At 40.7% G+C, this 26,671-nt stretch overlaps 1 protein-coding gene across 3 annotated transcripts in view; it reads left to right on the forward strand.

Moving 5' to 3' along the window:
• The window catches only part of LOC113534608 (transcription initiation factor TFIID subunit 4B), an 85,698-nt gene that overhangs the window by 16,694 nt on the left and 42,333 nt on the right, over positions 1-26,671 (forward strand). For 2 of the 3 annotated variants that reach the window (XM_053234916.1, XM_053234917.1), the window contains 4 exons: positions 2,988-3,157; positions 6,473-6,603; positions 9,221-9,346; positions 13,171-13,227. In XM_053234916.1, the coding sequence (XP_053090891.1) occupies positions 2,988-3,157; positions 6,473-6,603; positions 9,221-9,346; positions 13,171-13,227 (484 nt within the window). Of the gene's footprint in view, positions 1-2,987; positions 3,158-6,472; positions 6,604-9,220; positions 9,347-10,047; positions 12,416-13,170; positions 13,228-26,671 lie in introns of those variants that run through there. The other variant, XM_053234918.1, reaches the window with a different exon arrangement.

Here is a 26,671-nt window from a genome sequence, read left to right on the forward strand (position 1 = left end):
AACTAAGAAATGTTTGTGACTTTATTTTAATGGGAAAAAATCTCGATCTACCTGCAAGAAACGCCAACAATGTCTAATAACCAACTTTAAGACAAATCTCAGCTTCGACAGACAAGTGCATAACACACTCGTTTAGAGATTGAGAGCAGACAATAAAGAAGTCCTTAAATTCAAAGATTTAGGTATTAGATGGGACACTTTATTTTTCCCAGTAGTGTGCAAACTGTAATAAAACCCATTAAAACACTCCACATGTTCAGAAAGTTATGACTGGTGGTGTACATTCATATCAAATAAATCACAGAAGGTGAAAATCCTGTTGCTTTCATAAGCAAAGAAAACAACAAGAAGGCAATAACATCATTTCACCATAAACTGTAATGGTTTAGATTTGTTTTTACTTATTTACCCACAGAAATGTTGTCTTGTCGTGATTATTTAGCTTTACATTTATTACACTACCTGAGATTCATCTACCTGCTATGAAATTCAAATAGCGTTTGAACAGCGAAATTCTTTATGAAAGCCCTAATAGAAATACACTAACCTAGCGTTTTTTCATTTTGGATGAAATATTATGTTTTATAAAAAGCAGTGGGTAACACAGGAAAAATTCATAATGTAGGATGTAGAAATATAAACTTGAGATCCATCAAAATGCATAAAGAATAGTTAACGGCATCATCATAGGATGGAATGGTGGTGCAGAGGGTAGTGTTGCCTCCTCATAGTACAATGAGTGTGTATGTGTGTGTGTGTGTGTGTGTGTGTGTGTGTGTGTGAATGGTTCCCTGAATGGACAGGTGTCTCACACACACAGTTTTCCCAGGATGCACTCAATATCCAGCATAAATTGGTGACTGAAGATGAAATGAATGAATAATCTGATCATGTAACCCCTGAATTCAAATCGTATCAAATAGAGATTCCTTCAGTCGATGAGTCAGTGAGTCCTGAGTACATAAATACAAAAGTATAAGCATGCTTATTATCTTCAGCTCCTCACCTACCCCTTCACCTCTGAGCACTGAGGTGGTGTGTTAACGCTGTGTAGTATCCTGATTTCATAGAGGAGCTCTAATCGTGAGTGTCAGCCTCCCACTGCGATGTCAGCACTCATACACACTCCGAAGACCTGAACAGAGGAGAAGCGTAGCTGTGCAGCTCCAGCATGGGGGCATGAATACAAGCAAAGCTCAGGAGTCTCTGTCAGAACCAGTGGACGGAAATGAAAGCAGAGAATGGTGACCTCCTGAACCCCCTGCTCATACAGGATAATTAGGACACAGTTGCCATGGAAATGGGAGGACAAAGGCCCTCATTGTGTTCAAGCAGTGTCCAGGTGTGTGTTCAGGTGGGAATGACAGTGTCCAGGTGTGTACATGTGAGGTTGACTGACAGTGTCCAGGTGTGTACAGTGTCCAGGTGTGTACACTGTCTGCGTCACTGTAGGAGTGACAGATAGTGTCCCAGTGTGTTCATGTGAGTGTGATAGAATCCTGGTGTGTTCAGGTGAGGATGACAGACTGTCTAGGAATATTCAGGTGAGAGAGAGACAGTGTCCAGGTGTGTTCAGATGTGTTGAGTTGAAGAGGTCAGACAGTGTCCAGGTGTGTTCAGGTGAGAGTGACACTGTCTAAGTGTGTTCAGGTGAGGGTATCTGTGTCCAGGTGTGTTCAGGTGAGAGTGACACTGTCTAAGTGTGTTCAGGTGAGGGTATCTGTGTCCAGGTGTGTTCAGGTGAGAGTGACACTGTCTAAGTGTGTTCAGGTGAGGGTATCTGTGTCCAGGTGTGTTCAGGTGAGAGTGACACTGTCTAAGTGTGTTCAGGTGAGAGTGACTGTGTCCAGGTGTGTTCAGGTGAGAGTGACACTGTCTAAGTGTGTTCAGGTGAGGGTATCTGTGTCCAGGTGTGTTCAGGTGAGAGTGATAGACAGTGTCTTGGTGTGTTCAGGTGAGGGTATCTGTGTCCAGGTGTGTTCAGGTGAGAGTGACACTGTCTAAGTGTGTTCAGGTGAGAGTGACTGTGTCCAGGTGTGTTCAGGTGAGAGTGACACTGTCTAAGTGTGTTCAGGTGAGGGTATCTGTGTCCAGGTGTTTTCAGGTGAGAGTGACACTGTCTAAGTGTGTTCAGGTGAGGGTATCTGTGTCCAGGTGTGTTCAGGTGAGAGTGATAGACAGTGTCTTGGTGTGTTCAGGTGAGGGTATCTGTGTCCAGGTGTGTTCAGGTGAGAGTGACACTGTCTAAGTGTGTTCAGGTGAGAGTGACTGTGTCCAGGTGTGTTCAGGTGAGAGTGACACTGTCTAAGTGTGTTCAGGTGAGGGTATCTGTGTCCAGGTGTGTTCAGGTGAGAGTGATAGACAGTGTCTTGGTGTGTTCAGGTGAGGGTATCTGTGTCCAGGTGTGTTCAGGTGAGAGTAACAGTGTCTTGGTTTGTTCAGGTGTGAGTGATAGTGTCCAGGTGTGTTCAGGTGAGAGTGACACTGTCTAAGTGTGTTCAGGTGAGGGTATCTGTGTCCAGGTGTGTTCAGGTGAGAGTGACACTGTCTAAGTGTGTTCAGGTGGGAGTGACTGTGTCCAGGTGTGTTCAGGTGAGAGTAACAGTGTCTTGGTTTGTTGAGGTGTGAGTGATAGTGTCCAGGTGTGTCCAGGTGAGAGTGACTGTTTCCAGGTGTGTTCAGATGAGAGAGACAGTGTCCAGGTGTGATCAGGTGGGGGTGACACTTTCAAGGTGTGTAGATGTGAGGATGACAGTCTGTGTCCAGGTATGTTCAGGTGGGGGTGACAGACTGTGTCCAGGTGTGTTCAGGTGAGGATGACAGACCGTGTCCAGGTGTGTTCAGGTGAGGATGACAGACCGTGTCCAGGTATGTTCAGGTGAGAGAGACAGACAATGTTCAGGTGAGAGTGACAGTGTCCAGGTGTGTTCAGGTGAGGATGACAGACCGTGTCCAGGTGTGTTCAGGTGTTGTTTTTTGTCTTTCAGGGACGATGATGACATCAACGATGTTGCGTCTATGGCCGGGGTGAACTTGAGCGAGGAGAGTGCTCGTATCTTAGCAACCAACTCGGAGCTGGTGGGCACGCAGATCCGCTCGTGTAAAGACGAGGCCTTCCTGCCCACGGGTCTACTGCATCGGCGCATACTGGAGACGGGTAACACACAAATACACACACACACACTCACACACACACACACACACAAACATATGTGTTCCTTAAAATAAATAATACATTTTATGTAATAAGAAGTATTACTGTAATTACTGTATCTTCTGTACTATAAGGCACTTTCTATCTACTTTTTCACACAGCAGTGAGGTATATAATTATACGTATCATTTCTATCTCAACTGTAGTGTAGTCATTTGTTAGTGTTGTTATGGTAACAGTAATGCTCCTGCAGTTACAGGGATTAGCTTGGCACTAATGTAATATTTTTAACTCTCATGTAGTCTTTTCTCTGGAATTACACACTCACTTTAAATACCCATTTTATTCCCATCATCCTCCACGCCTGTCCTTTTCACACACAAGCTAAGCTTCGATGTTGGATAAGATGAATCCCGAGGCACCAGTCTGTTTGCATTTCAACTCCTCGTGGTTGTTATTGTGCACCCTCAAGCACTGAAGGATGGAAACGTGTTGTGTCTGAGTGTGTGAGTGAGATTAAGGACACGGCGTCTCCTGCTGGTCTTGTGTCAGTGATTGTGTGAGTAAAGGTCTCAGGTGACAGTGGACAGAGGGAGGCCAGTGAGTCTGCCAGCTTCACTCAGACTTTTCTCTCTGCCTGCTTAGGGTTTTCTTGTTAACAGTGTTGGCACCTGTGCAGAGGCCACACCTCCTTCATTGGGACTGATAGGTACTTAGGTCACGCCTCCTTCACTGGGACTGACAGGACTTAGGCCACACCTCCTTCACTGGGACTGACAAGACTTAAGCCACGCCTCCTTCACTGGGACTGACAGGTACAGAGATTGAAGTGTGAAAGAAAATTCACTGGATAATGTTTCAGATTAGTGTGTGTAAAATCAGACCTTACTGTTACAAAGATGCTTGGATTTATTTAGTCTTCACTGCATATTTTTTGCCCAAAAGTCACTTTAAAATCAATCCATAAATATTGAGGCTCGTACAGTGATTTGAACAGTGACCGCTGCTTGTCTTTAGGCTATGACGGGCCAGTGCTGGTGTTCCTGCTGTGCGCCTGAACATGGCACACACTCTCAGCTGGAGCTGTCTCTGGTGCTGTCTACACTAACATAAGCAGAGTGACACAACTCACACACAATGCCTGAACCACACAGTACACACAGTACATACTGTATATTCCATGCAGTCGTTTCGCAGATTTATACTGCCACATGTGTGTATTCAGAAGAGCAGCAAGGACTTTCATTACACCTGCAGTCAAATGAAAACATCCCATCTGAGTAAACCTACAGCATGTCTCGTGTGAGATCTCGAGTGTGATTATGCTGTAGTTCACTTGATGAAAATGCTGAACACTTACATTTAAGCATGTCATTTTTAATCCAATATCATGATAACATTGTAAAACGTGATTGTTAGGTATTTACTGTTAGATGATATAAAAATATAATAATCATCATATACCTAGTCTTAGCACCCCAACATGACCTTGTTCCCTTTTCATGGCTTGTGATTGTGAGTTATGCAGTGTTTTTGGAACGGCGGCTGCAGGAAATGCCAGTGCGTGATTAACGTTTTACTGTTCCTCTTAAAAGCCTTTTGCCCCGGTTTTGTGTTTTGCCGCTCATTATCCCTTTGTGATCTCGACTGTTTTCGAGCTGTTGAGGAAGTGCGGACTGTATGTATGCAACGGCCGATTTAAATAATTGCTATGATTTACTTAAAAGAACAGAAGAAGGGGAAATTATGTTAATTTGGAAATGAAAGAAAAGGACGTGACATGTAGTAACTGAATTTTAGTGGCTGTAGGTAAGCCTAATTAGTGCAGAATGTCACCACAAGTAACACACACACACACACACACACACATACACACACACACACACACAGACTAGTAGGAAGCTTTTTAATTATAGTTTTAAATTTTCTTTTTTTCCTCAGAAAGAAATCGGCTTCATTCATCGTTTCTGTCAACAGCTGCCGTGTGATATTTTGCAAGACATTTCACACTCCCAGTAGTTCATATACAACATACTTTGTTTTTATGAAAGGCTTCTATGCAGCTGTGATGCAGATGTTCAGAAAAAGATGATTAGGCTGCAGAATGCATATAAAAAATAATTGAATATAACTTAATACATAATACATCATATCATAATACATATCATTTGTTTGTGCTGATTTGTGACATAAAATGTATCATTTGTGCCAGTTTGGTTTGTGAGATATAACGTATATAACAGTGCTGTGCTGTTGAATTCTTGAATCTGATTGGTCAGAAGGTGTTGATTAATGTTCTATAACTGCAGCTCTGACCGTAGTTACAGCTATATTACTAATCACAGGTTTATATTAATGCACTTGTTCTTATATGTTATTGTTTCTATAACACGTGGACTGGTGTGCTGGATGCTCCACATAAACAGATTTTTTAAATGTGTGTATTTGTGGACATGACAAACTTTTCTGTAAAGCGATGTTTATTTACCGTTTATGGAAGGAGTCTCCAGTTTCAGGGCTTTGTAACAGTCAGAGGTAAAGCTGCAACTTTTACAGCTGACACAGGAAAGATATTAGGACAGAGGGCCATGTGATTTCTCAATAACATGACAAACAGCTATTTTTCATCTTATTAACTTCAAGAAGAGAAATAAAGAGAGGCTGTAATGCAGCTGTTATAGTGTAAGTGATAACAGGAGCTAACTTGTGCAGCGGATGTTCCATGACATTAAATGTAGCTGTAAACTGATTAAAAGTATGATGTGTTCTTTAATTTAAAAACAAAAAAAAAAACAATAAATAATCGCTGGCAAATTATTGTGGTATAAGAGGAATAAAACACTTCAGAGTGTGCTGTTATTGGAAGATAATCAACCTTGGACTGGTAACAGTAAATCCTCTTCATGTTATGGGTTTGCTGTGTTAAGAGATTGTCCACAAGACGAAAACCCAACGTGCAGTGATATAATTTAATAATGTGATGTGCTGGAGTGTTTTTAAACATCAACGTGGCCATGAGATATTTCACATTCTTAGTACATATATAAGGTAGACTAGGGTTCATGACTTGTATGTTTTATAGGGTTTCTAAGACATGTTTATTGTTAAAAAACTCTATAAAACAAATAAAATTGAATTGAATTGAATTAAAAGGTTTGACAGGCTAGACTGGAGGAACAAGCAACAGGTGAACGTGAGGTACTAAACAGGAGTATGGAGCATCAGTGGGGACAAAATTAATGCAGGTGTTATGTGTGTGCTTCATAACTGTCTCATAAATACAGTGAGTGGATGTTAATGTCCATTAATGTCTTCTAGCTAAGAAGTTTGGGGTGACGGAGGTTCCCCTGGAGGCAGTAAACTTCATCTCTCACGCCACACAGACACGGCTGAGGACGGTGCTGGAGAAAGTGTCCTTCATCGCCCAGCATAGGATGGACTCCAGCAAGGTAGGAACGAGACAGAGAGAAGACAAGAGGAGAGCAGGAAATGTATCTCCACCATATGAGTATATCATACAAACATGGAAACTTTTGGATTTTATGAAACCAGCAGATGTTCTTGTTGGTCCTAACATGTCTTTCTTCTAATAAATGTTTAGTGTAAATATTTGAGAAGAGATTCCTTTCATCACGTTCTTCCAGGAGCCTCAGAGGAGCAGGAGGCCACTCAAGAGTTTCACGTTTCAAATGTTTAAACATTCTGCTGCTTTTCAATTGCAGTGTGGAATTTTTTTAGCAAATGAACAAAACTGTATTTCTTCTCAAGCACATTTGCTTCTCAGAAAGCTTAGAGGAGAGCTTCCATCAGGAAATATCCCACTACTATAAAGTTTATATCTAAAGCATTAGGGTTTAACTGATATGAAAATCTCATATACTGATTTTAACAATCTAAAAATTCCAAAACCGGATCATTTTATACGGTCGCATATTAAACACCAACACCAGGGCTTTACAGATACGACGCTCAAATAACAGTAGAAATGGAAATAAACTTATAAAAACAGCCATTTTGAGCAGAAGTTTTTAAAACGTGATTTTAAAGCAAGTCAGTAACATGAGATGTCACAAACTGAGTTCGCTGTCTGAACGTAGCCTAGTGAATCAGGTGTGTGATGTATTTCTGCAGGAAAAGTAGTACTTCAGTGAACAACTAACCTTAGCCAGCTAGTTACCTTGTGAGTTATAAGAGACATTATTTTGACTGAGGAGCAGAAAAAATCTTCTTGCCGTAGTGAAACAGTAATAAACAGTTCCTCTGTGCAGTTCCTCCTCACTCGTTTTCTATTATTCAGTATTTTCAGTTTTTTTCTTTTCACTATGAGCGCCGCCATGTTGAAGTGGTGTCACAGAATCACAACTCGGAGAAGTCCGAACTCTCAAAATACGCTGACTATCCGAGTAGGAATTACGAGCTGGAGAGTCGTTCAAATGGATCTTTCCTGCTGGGAAGTGGGAATTTTTCCTGTTCCTACTTGACCATGAATGCATCAATAATCATGTTACAAATGATCTGTTCATGTGGTACCACTATAACTATAGACATAATATCAGTTGAATTTCCTGGACAAACAAAAACAAACAATTATCTTTGCTTAAAGAGGAATGAAGTACAAAATGGATGAATGGATGAATGGAGTAACTGTCTAAACTGAAGATCATGACGAAGCCACAGTTTTGAGAGCCTTATTGAAGAACATAATCATCTCTCTATTCCTCTCTTATCACCGCACAAGTGCAGAATGGGGCAGTTAGACATACGTCCACTTCACTGCTTTATTTTAATAATGAGAATATTATACAATTCTTTAAACTTTTAGCAAAAGTCTTTCTTTCTCAAAGAGCTTCTCAATGCCTCTGAATGGAGGTGAACCTTCAGTGGCTTTAAGCGAGCAGGAAACTTCCCTCCAATCTAGAGCTTTATATCTGGAGTGTATTATAACAAACTCAGCAAAGTTTCAAATTTGTAAACATGCATTTGGACTGCAGTGTGCATGCTAATGTTGTGTCTTCAACGTCCTTGTTTCTTGGAAGGTTTATCATAAACATCTCAAAAGCCAGAAGAGCTTTCAGTAGCTTTAAAGGAGCAGCAAACGTGCATATGGTTCAGATTTGAGAACCTGCTGCTTTTGGAACAATGTTTCTGATAATCCTGTTTATAATTTTTTTTTTTCACGTACATTGTGTCTTCAAGTTTGGCATAAATACCTCAGAAGCACGTTAGCACTAGACCACTCAGTACCGGATGAGATTTAAAAAGTGGAATGAAGTTCTGTTCAGATGCCAATGCTGGCCCAGAGGGACGCGTATCAAACTTATCAAAAGGAGACGGATAAACATCCATCCGAGAGCGAATAGAAAGTCTCCACACACCACGTACTAGCGCGTGTTCGCAGGATCGCGTGTAGCCCCGCGTATGCGCCGAACAAACCTCTGACTGCTGAGGAAGAAAGAAGCGAGACAGGACGAGTTGAAAGCCTTTTTTATTTATTAAGTTGTTTATTTGCGAGCAGGACTGCAGAGAGGATCGCTGCTCATGACTCGCTCTGCACATCCACACACCTTTTCTTCTGTGTTGTGGTTTGGAAATGAGGTGCGATAGAAGTGTGCGAGGCCCTGTGCCTGTGAAGCCACACAGTGACATCAATAGAGAAGAAAAAAATCTCATCTCAGCACACCACACAGAGAGAGAGACAGGAGGAGGTGAAACAGAGAGAGAGAACGAATGGATCTCAAAGGTCTTTCAGCTCGCGTCACTGTGATCCTCACACACACACACACACACACCCGCACACACAAAACAGAGCGAGAAGCTGGAAAGAGTGAGGTAACAGGAGAACTGAGGATTGAGGGTGCTTTTCTGAAATAAACATGCTTAATTATAGTGTTAACAGTTTGTTTGCCCACAAACTTTGTTTCCACCCGACTTCTCAGAGGGTTCAATGGCACATTAGATGGGAGTTCTAAACAAAAGTCTAAGAGGAATGAAATGTTTTTTTCTGAATCTAAACTTTTGGTTCCAGCTTTCCTGTCTCAGTTTATTTTTGCTGTTTTCTGTCTCCAGTATGAGGAGTGGCACGAGCAGTCGTCAGACGTCCGCTCTCAGCTCAAATTCTTCGAGCATTTAGAGCGGCTGGAGAAACAGAGGAAAGACGAGCAGGAGAGAGAGATTCTCCTCAAAGCAGCCAAAGTGAGTCAAATACGGGCCACATATGGTAACTCCATCATGTGGTCATTTACATTCATACATTCTGCAGGATGTTGGTGTGCAAATCAGCACTCAAGTGGGGCGGAGTCCAAAGTTAAAGTTAAAGAGCGATTCAGTTAAAGTAAAGAGCAGTTCAAGGGGTTCAGAAGTGGTGATAGTATTATCTAGTTATTCATTTTAAAGCTCATGGTTCATAACTCGAATGAATTATTCAGTAACTAGTGTAAAACTAATAACAAAGTGTGTAGTCAAGAAAGTAAGTCATATACGGTAAGTTCAGTCCTGTTGACAGGCCCTGGGAGTTTAAGTCGTTAACACTCAAGACATTTCAGTTTATTTTTTACAACTAATCATCCCTGGACATGTGTGCCATGCAAGAACACACTGTCGGGCTAGTGATAAGGAAGATAAGAGAGAAGTCAGCAGTTACTTGAAAAGAGGTGCAGGATGACCTGAAAGCAGCAGGAAATTTTATTTAATTTTTGGACATTTTTATTTCCATTTTTATTTCCATTAATTCATAACATTTTAACAGCTTTAGAAAACCGAGTGCATCTGAGTGTGTCCTTAAAGAATATCTTGCCTTTTTTTTTGTAAAGACACACACAGGATGAAAGCAAAGACAACATACAGTATCACAGATCTTTTTCATGATAAAAACCCCCAAATTCCAAATCTCACAGGAAACAGCGCACAGGACAAACAAAAATAAAGCAAGACATACTTCATCATCATCTCAAGACCTGTTTGGATCTTCATATAAGACAAGAAGACATCTTTTAGTCTAGTTGTGGTCATTTTTATATATGTTATGTAAGGAAAAATACATGACAGGGCATGCTATTATAGGAAAATAATCAACGATGAGGCAATGTGATGTCGCCCAAAGTGAAGTGGACCTCCTTTTGTCTTCATCCTGTTCATCCTGAAGTGTTTCATTTCTCTTATACAACAGCAGTTTACCAATGATTGTATTTCTTGTTTATTAAAGAACAACACTTCATACTTGTTCATATATTTGTTTACAGTATTCAGACTCTTTTGTTTTTGATATTTAATATATGTCTAGTGCATATATCCATTTAAAATTTACACACAATGTCTTGTGACTTTGTACTTATAAATATGAACAAAAAAGTATGTATTCATAAATGATTGATATCTATCTATCTATCTATCTAGATAGATAGATAGATAGATAGATAGATAGAACCTACATATCTCAAGTTTTGCATATAAATGCTCCAAAAAATGTTGTCTGGCAAATTGCATCAGGTGTCATTATAAAAAATGTTGCCATTAGTTCCTAAAGTTCTCAAGGACAACATTATTAAACAGCTCTCGATTGAAAAAGCCGCAAAGCCATAGCAAAGACCTTAAACATGGCTGTCACTAAAATTGGTTCAATAATATGCAGTTGGAAGATTCATAAAACCAAAGCTAATCGTCCCCGGACAGATTTCACAGTGCGTGTCAGATATGATAAGGAAGATAAGAGAGAAGCTGGCGGTTTCTCGAGAAGAGTTGCAGGACGACCTGAAAGCAGCAGGAACAGCAGTTACACAGAGAATAATAAGCATTGAACTGCTCCACAGTCGTCTCTGTTCCTACACCTCACACAAATCTCCTCTGCTGAAAAAGGAAGAACGGAGATGCACGTCTAAATGCATTTTGACAAATCAGAACACCTTTGGAACAAAAGCTTTAAACAAAACTAGAACTAGAAAATAATTCAGCTCATAACGTTTGGAGAAGGAAGGGCTGCTTCTCTGCAAGTTAGCAACAAGTTAGTTCCTGTTATTACTTATGTAATAAAATAACATGACCCATCTTTTGAATAGTTTTATTGACATTCAGGCTGAATTTGTAGGACTATACCAATCTATTTTTATTTTTAAAAAAAAATCACAAAAATAGTTTGTGAGTGTGAGAGACTAAGTAGGTGTATGTGGGTTAGGCTTTACACACACTTCATTTGTGTCCTTGCTTTCTGCTGTCTCCCTCTCATTGCTCAGCTCAGTCTGACCTCTTAGACATGAACCAGCTAAAATAATCCCCCTTTCACTGTCCCTTTAAAATATGACTCAAGTCAGAGACACTTCTCTCAGCCTAGCAGCGACCAGAACGTGAACCTCCTGATATATTTAAAGCCAATTAGAGAGAAATCTCTCTCTCTCTCTCTGTAAGGATGAGTAATGACAAAATCCGTGCCTCTGAGCACCTCGGGGCAGTTAAAAAAAGAAATCATAAACACAAGAGAGAGAGAGAGACGAGGGACCTTGATTGAGATTGAGTGCAATTAGAGGAATTCACACAGTTCACCTTCTTTTAACTGGGATCAGACTCGTACTAGCAGTGGACCAATTAATGTAAAACATGCCTAAGACTTAAAAATAATATGAATATTAGGGCATTATGATGTTAAATAAAACCACAACAGACAAGTAGTAACATTCAAAGTGGTATCGTGGTGCGAAAAAACTTTAAAGAAACTTTAAGAAAGAAATTGGTATATGTGAACTGAGATACTTTATTGGAAACTTTTACTTTATTGGAAAAAATCTGTGCGATATGACTCTATAATATTCTTTACTGAGATATCATGAAAAAGAAAGAAAGAAATTGTGTTCACTTTCTTTCTTTCTTTCTTTCTTTCTTTCTTTCTTTCTTTCATTCTTTACAAAGTGACCAGAATTGGCTGACTTAATGTATTTAATCTTTAAAATTACAAAATGTTAACATTTAAACGCATATAAGACTATAATCAGATTAAAAGTGTGCATCCGTCTTTTTTAATAAACAGAAAATTGTTAGTGTTAGCATGTTGCTGTGCTATATGTGGAAAACATGCTGTTATAGGAAAGTAATCAGTGAGGCGGTGATGTGATCTGACTATTTTACTGTAACAGCACGTCCCGAAATGTTTTTAACTCATATACCAGGACTCCATACAAGTCCCTGTTTTAGTTGTTACTATAGAAATGATAATCTATTAGAAGCACATTAGCACATTAATATAAAGCTGTGATTTGAATTACAGCTGGAGCTACTGTCAGAGCTGCTTTTATAGAAAATTAATGAATACTGTCTGACCAATCAGATTTGAGAATTCAGCAGAGAATTCTGCCGTGTTTTGGAGTAGCTCACATGTCTTTTGTTGAATTATATACTTATATATATATATATATATATATATATATATATATATATATATATATATATATATATATAATGCAGTGGGTTAGGAAGTGTGTTTTGACTGAAACAGAGTGATGGTGAAACTATAAACGTGTGTTATGTCTGTGTGTGTGTGTGTGTGTGTATGTGTGTGTTATGTCTGAGAAAGAGAACGACTTCAGAGACAGTGTGGACTGCATGGACATAATAATGACACTTTACACACTGGCAGTTAATTCCACAGCACACTGGTATAGGGACACCACTCTGAACAAAAGAATCTAGGTGTTTGTGTGTGTGTGTGTGTGTGTGTGTGTGTGTGTTCTGTGGATTTCTTAATATCATCTCTTGATTAGAATCAGCCGTTCATTGTGTAGTTACGGGCATAATCAGAGCAGGTTGGAGGGCAACGCCGGTGGTGTAGGCACCATTGTGAATACACACACACTCACACACACACACACACACACACACACACACACACACTGTCCTTGACACCTCGTCTGTGGCCCATTTCAGCTCTATTTTAGTGCACACCTCTATAGAGGAGTGAATCTCCACCACAGCTGTTAACCTTTCTTGTTTTCTCTCTGTCTCTCTCTCTCTCTCTCTCTCCCTCTCTCTCTCAGAGTCGCTCGAGGCAGGAGGACCCAGAGCAGGCTCGTTTGAAGCAGAAGGCAAAAGAGGTGAGAGCACTGCTGATCATTACCCCTGACATTTCAAGGCTTCGCCGGATTAATTTTTCATGCAGCGCTACATATGTAATGCCATTTAAAGTCTGACTCTTTAGAAAAAGTTGGAAGTATTATTTCCGCTGATTGATGTTCAGGGATTGGTCTATTTCTTTCTCTTTCCCCCTCTCTCTCTCTCCTCGCTGTGCTGGGCTTATTAATTGCAGGATTTTTTTTTTAAAAAGAGTTAAATCAGGTCGTTGTTTGAAGGTGCAGTTCGAGTCTTTTTCCACTTACCAGTTTGATGATCCCATTTACACCACAAAGAGACTCTGGCATCTTTTAGGCTGCCGATTATACGTGCATATATGTTCACATGAGAAACGCTGACTTGCAGATTTTCTGCTTTTAGTTTTTCCTATTGTTTTTTATATCTGGCCAATTAAAAAGTTGTGCTGCTCCCAGTGGATCTGCTCATGTACTGTACACCAACAAGCCTACTTATTTTCCACTTGGAGGGAAAAATAACACACACAATAGTATATCTACTGTTATTTATTGTTAATTATTGTCGCATTGTTTGTTGCTTTTGAAGAAGTAGGTACACGGAGTACTTTGTGATGTATCAGTGCATATTAAATTAGGGCCGATAAGTAATATAGTGATCATCATGAATACGTAAACAGGCGTCATTTCACACTAGCAAGCGAAGGCCATTCCGTTGATTACATTGAGCAAGAATTCACACTAGGATTCTTGAACTTTTAACAATTTTATAGTAAATTAATTAATGGTATTTAACATCTGGGGTCAGTTTCTTGGACTGGATTTCTGAAATTCTGATGTCCGTTAATTTCTTCTCTCACAACCTTTAGTTCCTACTATTTTTTGGTTCCTGTGACTCTCACTTTCAGTGGAGCTCAGATTAAAGAAATGTGTTAGAGGCGGTTATAAACACTGTCCCAATTATTAGTGCTGATAAAGCACAGCAATACACAAGTGTCTAGCTGTTTTCATTGTAGCCTTGTGTTTATTAATACTGTTCCCTCCTCTGCGCATTTGAAATAACACTAAGTGTTACTTATGCAACAAATTTTATTATCGCACACACAGAAAGTCAATAATGTGAATCTAAATAAATAATAATCCATGATGCAGCATCTGACGGTGTACTGTGTAAGCCGTGGTTCAAATAAAAATCATACATCAACAATCACGTAGGAAAAACTAGCCTACAGTGTAAGTCGTAGCTGTTTCAGTAGCTGTGCAACAATCACAGAAGTAAAATAAGCTTAAAAATGAAAAATAATGGTTGTAGTTTTTCACCCAGAGCTGTGCACTAGGACTGCGATCGCATAGTCAGGTGGATTTTACTCTCATGCTGTGTCACTGGAGGAAGAAACCGGCAGGATGGGTCAGAATTCCTTTGGGATTGTGCGGGAGTGGGATTTAAAGAACAGTCCCTCACCACAACTCTATGTCTGACTTCAGTCCCCAAACATTAGACCTTTGAGTTTTCCGTTCATCCGCTTTTTAAATTAATAATACATTTAAATCATGTAAAATGTTTTATACAGCTCCTTTGTATTACATTTGACTCGATCAGTAGTTATAAAATCGTTATAAAGTCGCACATGATTTAGGTCACGTGACTCTTCCTGGGAAGTATCCACATTCGGTTGAATCGTAACTATTTTGCAATTTGCACATATTGTGCACTACATAGCAGATATAAAGCATTATTTCACTGCCTACATGATGCACTAATCTATATAAGGTAAAAGAAGGTGTAGCTGAAGACATGGATTACTAAATACAGAAAATAATTCTAACATAATAAATGGATACTTGAGTATTCAAATGATTTGGTCCAACCCTAAAATAGAAAGTAGCATAAACATTACAGTTACAGTTTCTTATAGAATCTCATAAAGCTGGACAGTGAGTGCCCAAAAGCAAGTTTTATTGCAATAAAATTTGTACTTTATGTACTATACTCTGATGCTACAATATGATTTATGTAGACTGTGTGTTATACAGCGCAGTCCTGATGACAGTGTGTGACAATACACATATTGTGTTTTGATTTAAGGCTGTTCCTCGTGTGTCAGATTTGTGTGAGCTCTGTTACACCGCATAGGTCTCTGGCATAGGTGCTGCTTTATTACTTGTGGCTGGTAGATGGTAATATGTGGTGTATTATAAAACACATCTGCAGGAGAACACATCTGACAGGAAATTCAGTCCAGTTTGATATATTTTTTAAGCTTATAGATAATCATACCTCATTTAATACCTACAACTCACATCTGTTTCATTCCATTCACATTTGCACTATTTAACTGCAGCACTGCTGAGGAATACCAGTTATTTTGTATTCCTTTGTTAAAATGTCCTGCTGTGTAGTAGGATATCAGAATAGTGAAGAGTGTTTAAAACTTTTCCTCTCAGGGTGCTTTTGTATATGCAGTGTTTGGGCAAGTGAGAACACAGTAATCACACTCTGACTCAATCTGTGATGAGCTGAACGAGGTAGTTTCAGCCCACTTCCAAGCGAGCTCCAGTGATTTGTCCTTAAATCGACCCAACTGCAGGAAGTGAACCAAACTTGCAGTGGTTGTATGTGGATTTTTTTTTTTTTTTTTTTTTTTTTTTTTTTTAAGACGTGAGCTGCTAAACAGACCACGAGCTTCAAACTGAGTCACAAAGAGCTGCAGAAATCTGGACACGTAAATAAAATAATAATAAAAAAACGTTCTCAGTTCTTGATTAATTTCTGTGATTTGATTCACATACACTTGTTTACTTTTTTCCATCATTATATTTCTGACCAGTAAAGGAATATGACTTGAGAAGCATGTAGTTGGTGTAGCTGCTTTTTACTACCAAGGACTCACATCTCTTGCATTCTGTACACACACACACACACACACACGTTTGTCCTATTATCCTTGTGAGGGAGGACTTTCCATCGATAAAATTATGCAGCCAATTAATGCTGCCAATTGATAACCAACACTAACCTCAACCTCAGTAACTAAAAGGATCCCCCCCACACACATATACACTGCTCCTCCAGTGTACACACACACACACACACACACACAGTCCACGTGCACACTTAGCCACACTCACATTTTCTGCATGTGGCTCAATTAAACACACACACACACACCCAGTCACACTCATCTTCCACTGCTGCAAATACACTCGTGCTGATTTCAGTCTGAATTTTAAAAAGGTCTTGCTGAAATTGCGCTTTTATTTAATGTTCTTAGCGAGCAGGAACTGCCTCTTTCGCTTTCACTCTCTCCGAGTGTAATGGTGCTCGTTTCTCGTTATGCTCGCTCTGGTTTTCATCACCTGATTGGCTGGAGGGGACAGAGCCGCTGTTTGTGTCGCGGCAGAGCCTGTTGTCGCCCGCTTTGCACATCTGCCCAAATTTTCATCCGGATTAATGAGCACGCCGGCCGCTCGCTTCACTGTTAGAGGAGGGGCGAATTGGGAAGAAAAGGAGTGTGTTCAGAGAGACAGGAGTAAGGGCATGAGCTTTATTCCTCAGTGGCAAAAGTAAGGCAAAGTAACGGTGATGGCAGCACCAGAAGGTCTCTGGAGACTCATTTACAAACAGCTAAAGCCGAAAAGCTGAAAGACAAGGAGTTAGTTTGACACCTGTCTTAGAGCTTATAGCCATGCTTAGCTACAACTAAAATGGAAGGAATTGAGTGAAGGAATTGAAGGAATTGATTTTGTGTGTCAGGCAGTAAGGGCGGAGCTTAAGTTTGACTGACGAGAGGAGAAAGTTAATGTAAAGGTGCTGCTTAGTACAAATGGGGCTCTAAAGTATTAGGTGGAAGGTGGAAGGTTTTGGGTATACAGTACAAATAGGATGTGTGTGTGTATGTGCATGTGTGCACGTTTGTCTGTGTGTGTGTGTGTCTGTTGTTTGCGGACCTTGTGATATGAGGGCTGATCTCATTCCCATTCGTCTCTTTCTGCCCTTCAACAACATTCAATTCTTCTTTCTGTGTCTCCAAACCAATAACACACATGGTTTGTGCTGTGTGTGTGTGTGTGTGTGTGTGTGTGTGTGTGTGTGTGAGAGAGAGAGAGAGAGAGAGAGAGAGAGCGGGCCCCTATCCTCTATCTATGGTTAGGCCCAACGGTCAGAGGGACTATTTTTAAAACGCCCACAGTGAAAATCAATGGCCGAAAACGAGTCAGTGTGTGTGTGTGTGCGTGTGTGTGTGTGTGTGTGTGTGCGCATTCAGAAACGCGGCCCCCATCCTGATCATGACATTCTCTTATCAGATAGATAGAGAGAGAGGTGTGAGGGGTTGAGGGATGGTTGGGAGTGTCTGTGGGGTTGGTCAGTGGTGGGGTGAAGGGTGAGGGAGAGAGAACGAGTGACAGAGTAGAGAAAAAAGAGAGATGGCGAGTGAGGGATGGTCAGGACAAGAGCCACAGTATGCCCGGGCAGATATATCATCGTGTCAGGATGCGCAGACTCTCTCAGGCCACAGATTCATCATGAGTGGCCCGGTCTGGAGGCTACGGGACGAGAGGGGAGGAGAGTCGCCTCCGTCCTGAACACCTGGGTCACGGGCTGCCTTTTTAACCCAGCATACACACACACACACACACACACACCTCCAGGTGCAGAGCTGAAGCCAGAGTATATTCCAGCATAGCACAGTGCATAGGAACTTAAGAGAAACACTAGCAAAGTCAGAAGAGTGTGTGTGTGTGTGTGTGTGTGTCAGTTTCCTGAGTGTGTGTTACTGACAGCGACAGAGTTCACTAATAGACTTTGCCTCCAGAGTATCAGCATGTCATTGTGAAACAGGAAGGAAGTGGGACGAGATCTAGGCCTCAGTTTGGAGTAATGCATGTCTGATAAACCTTTTCCAGAGCTGTCATTGTGCTGCTTTCTGATTGGACAGTCTTTATTACAGGAGAATAATGCAGCATCCGACATTCCACAGAAGAGGGAAGTTGAAGCCCGGATTGACGTCATTTTCGACCCCCATGTGTTCAAGCTACAAAGTGGCTTTCTTTTGTTTTTCCTAGTTGGAGTTTAGAAATTATGAGTTACAATCTTTAGTCAATAGAAGGCAATAATTTTGCCTTCTCAAGCAGCTCCCTCTCCAACTCACCTCTAAACATTTAAACGCTATTGCGATATTGTAAGCAAGGAATAAAACACTTCAGGACATTCTGTAATAGGAAAATAATCAACAGTGGGGTGGTGTGATATGGCCTGACATGAAGTGGAGTTACTGTTACTGTCCCGAAGTGTTTTATTCCTCTTATATGCCAACGCTAACAACTTTTCTTATTTATTATGTTGTGGATCATTACAGTTTGTTCCTGTGATCATGTCATTCCCTCACCAGCCTCTCTTAGCTTCTTTCTCTCTTCAAGTTCATAAGACAAAAAATTGCAGCTTGTCATGTTAAAGAGAAACCAAAAAACACAAATCCCTCTGTCCTGAAGAGAGTGTTGGAAAACTTAAAAGTTACAGCTTAATGTGGAGCAACTGTCATACACGTCCCTGTGAATGAGTTGTTACTATAGAAACAATAACACATTAGAACGGGCGTGTTAATATAAACCTTGCAGCTGGCACTACTGTCAGAGCTGCTGTTATAGAAAATGAATCAACACCTTCTGGCCAATCAGATTCGAGAATTCAGCAGCGCTGTGGTATAAACTATAATAAGACAATGTGACTCTTGCTCTGTGGATTTTCTGCAAGCTAAAACATGGTGGTGGATGTTGTGTGATTAGATTCTGTTAGACCTCACAGGGATCTGAATCTAACTTAACATCGCTGATGAGTAAACTGATATATAACTCTCTCTCTCTCTCTCTCTCTCTCTCTCTCTCGCTTTGTGTCTCTTTCTCCCCCTCAGGGCATCTCCATGTCCTTGTAGCGATGCTCCACTTTTTCGCTCTGAGTGCTTCCACACTCAAAGTGTCTATTGGGAATCTCTCGACTTTTTGTTAGAATAATTTTCCTTAAATATTTTTCCACCTCAGGCGATCTGAGTTTCTCTTCCTCTTTTTTTTTTTTGCCTCGTTTGCTCGGTAGAATTGCATGAAATGTCTTGAACCACAGTTCTCTGCATTTTCTGTACAACCTGGTATGCTTCCAATTAGATAATGATGCGCACACACACACACACACACACACACACACACATGCACACAGCCTGGCTGGATATGGTAACTGATCACAAATTGCCAGAAGAGTTGGAATTTAGGAGAAATGCGAATCATCTCTCTGCCTTTATGGCGATGATGCCAAGGATCTTATAAGGCTATTTTTAAATGTTGCTAGTTCAAATGCCAGAGTGTTGCTAGTCTTTTAACAGTGGCTCTCTGGCTGTGCTCAGAATTTGAACTCACAACCTTCTGGTCAGACCACTGATATCAACCACTGCCCCATTTTACAGTTTTCTCATTAAACGAATAGACTGATTTGGTTTTTGTATATTATATATATATATATATGTATGTATGTATATACAACGATCAGCCATAACATTAAAACCACCCAAAGGTGAAGTGAATAACATTGATTATCTCATTACAGTGGCACCTGTCAGAGGGGTGGGATATATTAGGCAGCAAGTGAACAGTCAGATCTCAAAGTTGATGTGTTGGAAGCAGGAAAAATGGGCAAGTGTAAGGATCTGAGCAGCTTTGACAAGGGCTGAATTGTGATGGCTAGACAACAGGGTCAGAGCATTTCCAAAACGGCAGGTCTTGTGGGGTGTTCCCGGTATGCAGTGGTTAGTACCTACCAAACGTGGTCCAAGGAAGGAAAACCGGTGAAACGGCAACATGGGTCATGGGCACCCAAGGCTCACTGATGCGCATGGGGAGCGAAGGCTAGCCTGTCTGGTCTGATCCCACAGAAGAGCTACTGTAGCACAAATTGCTGAAAAAGTTAATGCTGGCTATGATAGAAAGATGTCAGAACACACAGTGCATCGCAGTTTGCTGCAGACCGGTCAGAGTGCCCATGCTGACCCCCGTCGACTCCTGAAAGTGCCTACAATGGGCACGTGAGCATCAGAACTGGACCATGGAGCAATACAAGAAGGTGGCCTGGTCTGATGAATCACGTTTTCTTTTACGGCCGGGTGTGTGTGCGTCGCTTACCTGGGTAAGAGATGACACCAGGATGCACCATGGGAAGAAGGCAAGCTGGCGGAGACAGCGTGATGCTAGGTGTGAATGTGTGTGCATGGTGCTTAGCGATGGACTTGTGCCCCATCCAGGGTACACCTCACACCAAGGATCCGGATCCACTGCAACCACGGTTAAGTGAGGGAGGGAGGGAGGGAGTGAGTAATTACATTTCAATGTGGCTAATGATTTTTATCACAATATATTAGAGTTCCTTGTCCAACTGTCATGCTGTCACACACGGACAAGGTTTTGATGCAGGGTTTATTGAATGAAGCAACCAAGTCTAATATGGCAGACCAGAATGAAAGTCGATAAACAATCGAATCAGACAGATTTACCTACGCTAGGCAGGACTCGATAAACGAACAAACAGGATCGATACCAGAAAAGCGCGTACGCAAAAAAAAAGTCATGTGCTGCATTTGACTTACCTCGGAAGTTGGAGCTCGGAATCATGTCATTTTCGACCTCTGTGCCTTCGAGCTACAAAGTGGGAAAAACATGGACGCCTCCATGTTCTAGCCAGCTAACTGTGATGAGCGATGTATATTTTCCTCCTCAAGATGGCGAACTGTAGAGTCAGTGTTATAGATTTAACAAGTGAATACGTCTATGTTTATTAATCTAAAGCAGATGGTTGTATATACAGTAGAACTCATTTAAAAGTACGAGGTGCTACTTTGTTTACTGTTATTTCTATTTCTATTGATTTTAGTTGCTGAACTTGGTGTTGAGGAGACTGTCCCAAGTTGCTGAGTAGGAATTCCGAGTTGAGAGTGCGTTTTTCTTTGTTTTTTCAGTAGGAGGAGCAGTTAGTAAGAGCAGGTTTTCGCAAAGATTGACTGATAGTCCAGGTTATTTATGAGAGGTGTGCTCATAAGAAACAGGTGGTTGTGATTTGAATTCTGTTGAACTGGAACAAGGTAGCAGATCATGTGGCTGGGTTTGTAGTTCGTTGTTTGACTGAGAATTCTGGGAAATGGAGTTAGAGCAGAGCTGACACATGCAGCAAGTCTCTTTGAGATATTGAACGATTTGACATGCGTTAAGTCCAGTGTGTGACATTTACAAAGATTTATATCACAAACACTATTCAAATATTAGGCTTATTATTTAAATGTGTACACTAATATTGTCATGGTTACTCCCTCGTGTCATGGTTCTCATGGTGCCATGTGTGTTCATTCTGATTTCTGTTTTAGTCCTGTCTCTGGTCAGTGGTTTGTTGCCTGATTGTGTTCACCTATTCTGTGTCTAGCGTTTATTTATATCCTGTAGAAATCCTATCTTGGAGGTTTTTGCTATCCAAGACCAAGCCTTGTTTTCCTAGTCTGAGTGTCATGTTTAATGATTTCTAGTTTTAACTCCTGTCTCTGTTTTCGTTAACAATTATGGATAGACCAATGATTACTCTGACTGGCTGTGTTTTGACCCCGGATACATACTTTAGCGATGATTCTTGGTTTGCCCTAAAGAAAGCACACACTGAGTTTGCACAGTTGTATTTTGCCTTTCGTCTCACATTACAATATTTTTGACTGTTTATTGACTTTTTTCTTTTCCAAATTTCTTTTCTAAATGTTTCGCTCACAGAACACATTGCTATTAGATTCAAGCTGCCATCGTTTATAGGCTGCTTGATTTTTGAGTTATTGAGTTTGGGAACTCAAGTGAACACTCAAATCAGCTAATAATTGTAAGAACTCAGTGATAAATATAATAACTTTGATAATAGATGATTGTGATTTTCGCCAATGTGACAAAATTAAAAAATTCACAGACCCCCCTGGCTTAACTTCACAGACCCCACTTTGAGGACCATGACCATAAGCTGTAACACTTAACACTAAAATTTTCTTTCCTCTTTGGTGGTTGCTCCAGTGCAAAGGTGAAGACACCTCAATTTATCGACTGTGTTTTGAGGGCGGGGGAAAATTGTCTAAATTTCATTTTTGGCTGAACTATTCCTTTAATATAAACATCATATTGGTCCCTGGGTTTTGTGGTGTGGCCACTTTGTTGTTTGTAGTTTTTTCCTGATTTATCCTGGAGTCATGTACAAGGGAGAGAAAGAAAAAAAAACCAAATAAAGGTACTGAGCCTTTAAAAAAGTACCTTTGGAGTTCATGTGTGTTTTCAAATAATACAAAGCACCATAATGAAAGGGAAGAACAACAAAAAGGAGATTTGTGCCTGCGAGCAAGATGGCGAAGAATCTCTCCAGCATAAGACCGTGTGTGTCTGTGTGTGTGTGTGTGTGTGTGTGTGTGTGTGAGTGTCTGAGCCTGTAGGAGCACTTTCCCTTTGTGTGCAGCAGTAGCAGCATTTGTTGGGACATTGGCATCAGGGGAGTAGGGTGCAAAGAGTTTCGCTCATGGCAGAGAGAGGTGGAGAAGATACCGGAGAGGAAGAGGACACAATTCAATTACACTCCATAGATGTCCATAGATGTCTAGCATCAACGCATAAATGAGAATCAGTCTCCGTTCGGCCCTGACCTCCTCCACCCGGCTTTTAAAGTTCGGTCCGTGACACCATTCACGGCATCTCCGAGGGAGTGTCATCTGCCAGGAGAGAAGGAGAGTGAGAAGAGGAGGAGGAAAAATGCACAGTGAAAGAAAGAAAGAAAGCGAGGCTTTTGTAAGGCGGCTATGAGTGTGCCAGCTCTGCCCGCATGTTTCCATTAGATTGTCATGTCGGCTAATTAGAGAGCGGCAGTATGATTCACCTTGTTAATTAGAGGGACTTGCACATCACCGGCCTCAGGGTGCAGAGGAATAGAGGACGAGGGAATGAGAGAGAGAGAGAGACAGAGACAGAGAGAGAGAAAGAGGCCTGTCTCACTTGCCTGCAGTCTCTCCCTCTCTCAGAAGATTCTCCTCTCATCTACCTTTCCCTCCTCGTTTCTGATTTGAAAATGAATAAATCATCGCCGACGTTCTCTCACTGTGCAAGTTTCACCTCTTTTCATTTTTTTTTCTGCGGATGTAAATGAGGCCTGATCAATAGCAGGTGCGGTTCACGTATAAAGGACAGAGAGAACGAGGGAAAAGAGGGAAACGAACTGCTGAATGGTGTGGAACAAAAGCAAAAGAATGGAAATTTTCTCCTTAGATAAGCAATTTTTTTAACGATCGCCTCTTTTTCCCCCTCGCTTGAATATGCTTATGAGATCCCTCCGTTTTGGAGCATAACCTCTGTTTCCTCTAGAGCTAACTCTAGAGCGAGGTCTTTACTGCTGCTACGTTAATCGTTTAGATAATTCACAAACAGGGTCGTGTAGCATTCATGTATTTTATTCAACCGTAATATTCCGCAAATAATATTCATGTGTGTTGTAAGAGGCTTTGCTCAGAGAAATGCTGTGAGTTGGCATATACTGACTGTATGCCTTTTCCCCCACGATATCACGATTGATCACAAATTACGGTATTATATCAAAGCTGTTTTTATATGTATTTAATAAATTTACTAAAAGAGGCACAAGTCACAGCTGCTGATGGGCGTGGCCAGTTCAGGTTGCCGTATCAATAACGTGCATGCAAATAAATTACGTTCAACCTGAACGTTAGGGAGTATATGTGATTTATATATTCACGTCACAGTGCTGCTAAATTCTCGACCTGATGTTCAGAAGGTGTTGATTAATTTTCTATAACAGAAACTCTGCCACTCATTCCAGCTGCAAGACAAATCACAGATTTATATTAATACGCTTGATCTAATACCTTTGTTTTGGTAATAACAGCTCATTCACAAGGACTTGTACAGCGGGTGCTCTACGTAAAAGGATTTAAAAATGTGTAACCATTGATATGGTGGTTTTCTGTGAGGAGACTTGTGTTTATGGAACATTTATGGAAGGAGTCTCCAGTGTAATAGTAAGAGATAAAGAGATAAAAAAGAGATAAAAATAAATACATCAGTATTGGCGATTCATTATAATAATGTCTGCCAAATATTTTGTCAAATGTATACCTCTTGGTACACAGGTATACTGACTGCCCCTTTCATTTAATTATATGTCCTAAAATCCTCTCACACCCGTGTATTTATCGATAAAACGCTTGCGAAGGCAAGACTCTTAACAGATGTAGCCTTAACATCTCATTTTCTGCAGAAACGCCTGTTCGTACTAGTCATGTGCTGATATTAAACTTTCATATCGCAATAATTACCTCAATGATATCATGATTCAAAGACTACATTAAGTATAAATTATTTCTCTCTCTGAGTGACAGTTCATGTTTTTTATATGTAATATTCCAGTGAACAGAACACTGGGTTTGCTTTTTATCAGTAGGACATTCAGATTTGTCCGCAGTAAGACTTATGCCGCTGTCTGTGAGGGGAGCACAAAAAAATGGTGAAATGGAAAAATGGTCGTCCTCTCCTGAATGGAGTGCAGGGGTAGTGATTATCATTTGGAGCAGTATTAATCGTTAACATTATTGCATATATTGCGTGTTGAATATCGTGATGTATTAAATAATTGATTATGTGCTCATGAGAGATTTAGGGTGATTGTGTGCAATAACGTCAAGGTGACAAAATGGTCTTTTCCTACGAAGGAACTCAAATATAGTCACAGGGTTCTGGTCGCCATTTTTTTTGGACTGGTTATGCTAAATGAATTATGATTTAGTGTGTTAAAAATTAGTGTGTTGAAAATGAATTAGTGTGTTAATGTGTGTTTATGGTGCCATACAATGGACTTGTGTCCCATCCAGCGTGTATTACCGCCTCACGCACAGTGTTCCCAAGATCCCGGAACACGCCACTGTTCCCAGAATACTCCCAGAATAAAGGGGCTACTGAAGGTGTGTGTGTGTGTGTGTGTGATTGAGTGAGAAGTTTTACACTTCTGTTGAGAAGTTTTACACTTCTTAATAAGCATCCAAAAGTATTACCCTTAATAGCAACTGAAGAGAGTAGCCTTGTCTCATACCACACGCAGCTTTTTTTGTTTTATTTAAAAATGTTTTTTATTTAAAAATGGTTTAATTTGCTTCAGCACTGTGCATTTCTTTCTCTACATTGTGCCTCTGTGCCTGTCAGTGAAGGAGGTGTGGCTTCTGTGCCTGTCAGTGAAGGAGGTGTGGCCTCTGTGCCTGTCAGTGAAGGAGGTGTGGCCTCCATGCCTGTCAGTGAAGGAGGTGTGGCCTCTGTACCTCTCAGTGAAGGAGGTGTGGCCTCCATGCCTGTCAGTGAAGGAGGTGTGGCCTCTGTGCCTGTCAGTGAAGGAGGTGTGGCTTCTGTGCCTGTCAGTGAAGGAGGTGTGGCTTCTGTGCCTGTCATTGAAGGAGGTGTGGCCTCTGTACCTCTCAGTGAAGGAGGTGTGGCCTCTGTGCCTGTCAGTGAAGGAGGTGTGGCCTCTGTACCTCTCAGTGAAGGAGGTGTGGCCTCTGTGCCTGTCATTGAAGGAGGTGTGGCCTCTGTGCCTGTCATTGAAGGAGGTGTGGCCTCTGCGTTGCTACATTACAGTCATATCGCATTGAATCATCATTGAGGTGCCAAAGTTTCTGGTTTAGGTGTAGCATTTACAGTTTTTGACTCCTTGCTACAGCGATACGGGAGACACTTAAATAAAAAGACTCTTTTCTGCTTTCATCAAACCATACAAAAATGAAATTAATTTGATGAAAAAAAAACAGTTCACTGAAGGGGAAAGGACACAGGATGTGAAAGATGCACATTTGCGTCTGGTAGAGATTACTGTCGTTTCTCGCTGACGTAATCTAGGTGAACTTTAACTTGTGGAGTCATAAACCTTGGTCATGTGAGCCAATAGAAAACAAGAAGGCAGGATGTTGGTGTCTTTGTGCAGTAAGAAAATGGAGGAGCTACTTATTTGTAAGTGGCATCACTCCAGAATCTTACCTCACTGCTTTCTTACTCTTGCTTTTGAAAAAAATTTAAAAATGAACTGCCTAGTCCACTGATATACGGTAGGGTTTTTGTGGTAAAAAATTCTTGGTTTATTTTTCCCAGCTACGATTTTCTTGTTAGCAATGTTGGAACAGTATATTTTGTATATTGGGTTCTAGATCATGCTCTTTTATGATATATATTTATATATATATATATATATATATTGTCTTGCCTTTGAACCATACAAAGTAGCCAATGGGTTACTTTTGTCATGGGATCCACAAAAAACACTCAGTCGAAAACTCTCATTTCCAAGTTTGGGGCAGAAATTTTGCTTTTGGCTTTTTTTTTTTTTTTTTAATTAAACTTGATATTACTGAGGTCTAAT

The sequence above is a fragment of the Pangasianodon hypophthalmus genome, chromosome 6 (assembly GCF_027358585.1).
Source record: "Pangasianodon hypophthalmus isolate fPanHyp1 chromosome 6, fPanHyp1.pri, whole genome shotgun sequence".
NCBI classification, from domain to species: Eukaryota; Metazoa; Chordata; class Actinopteri; order Siluriformes; family Pangasiidae; genus Pangasianodon; species Pangasianodon hypophthalmus.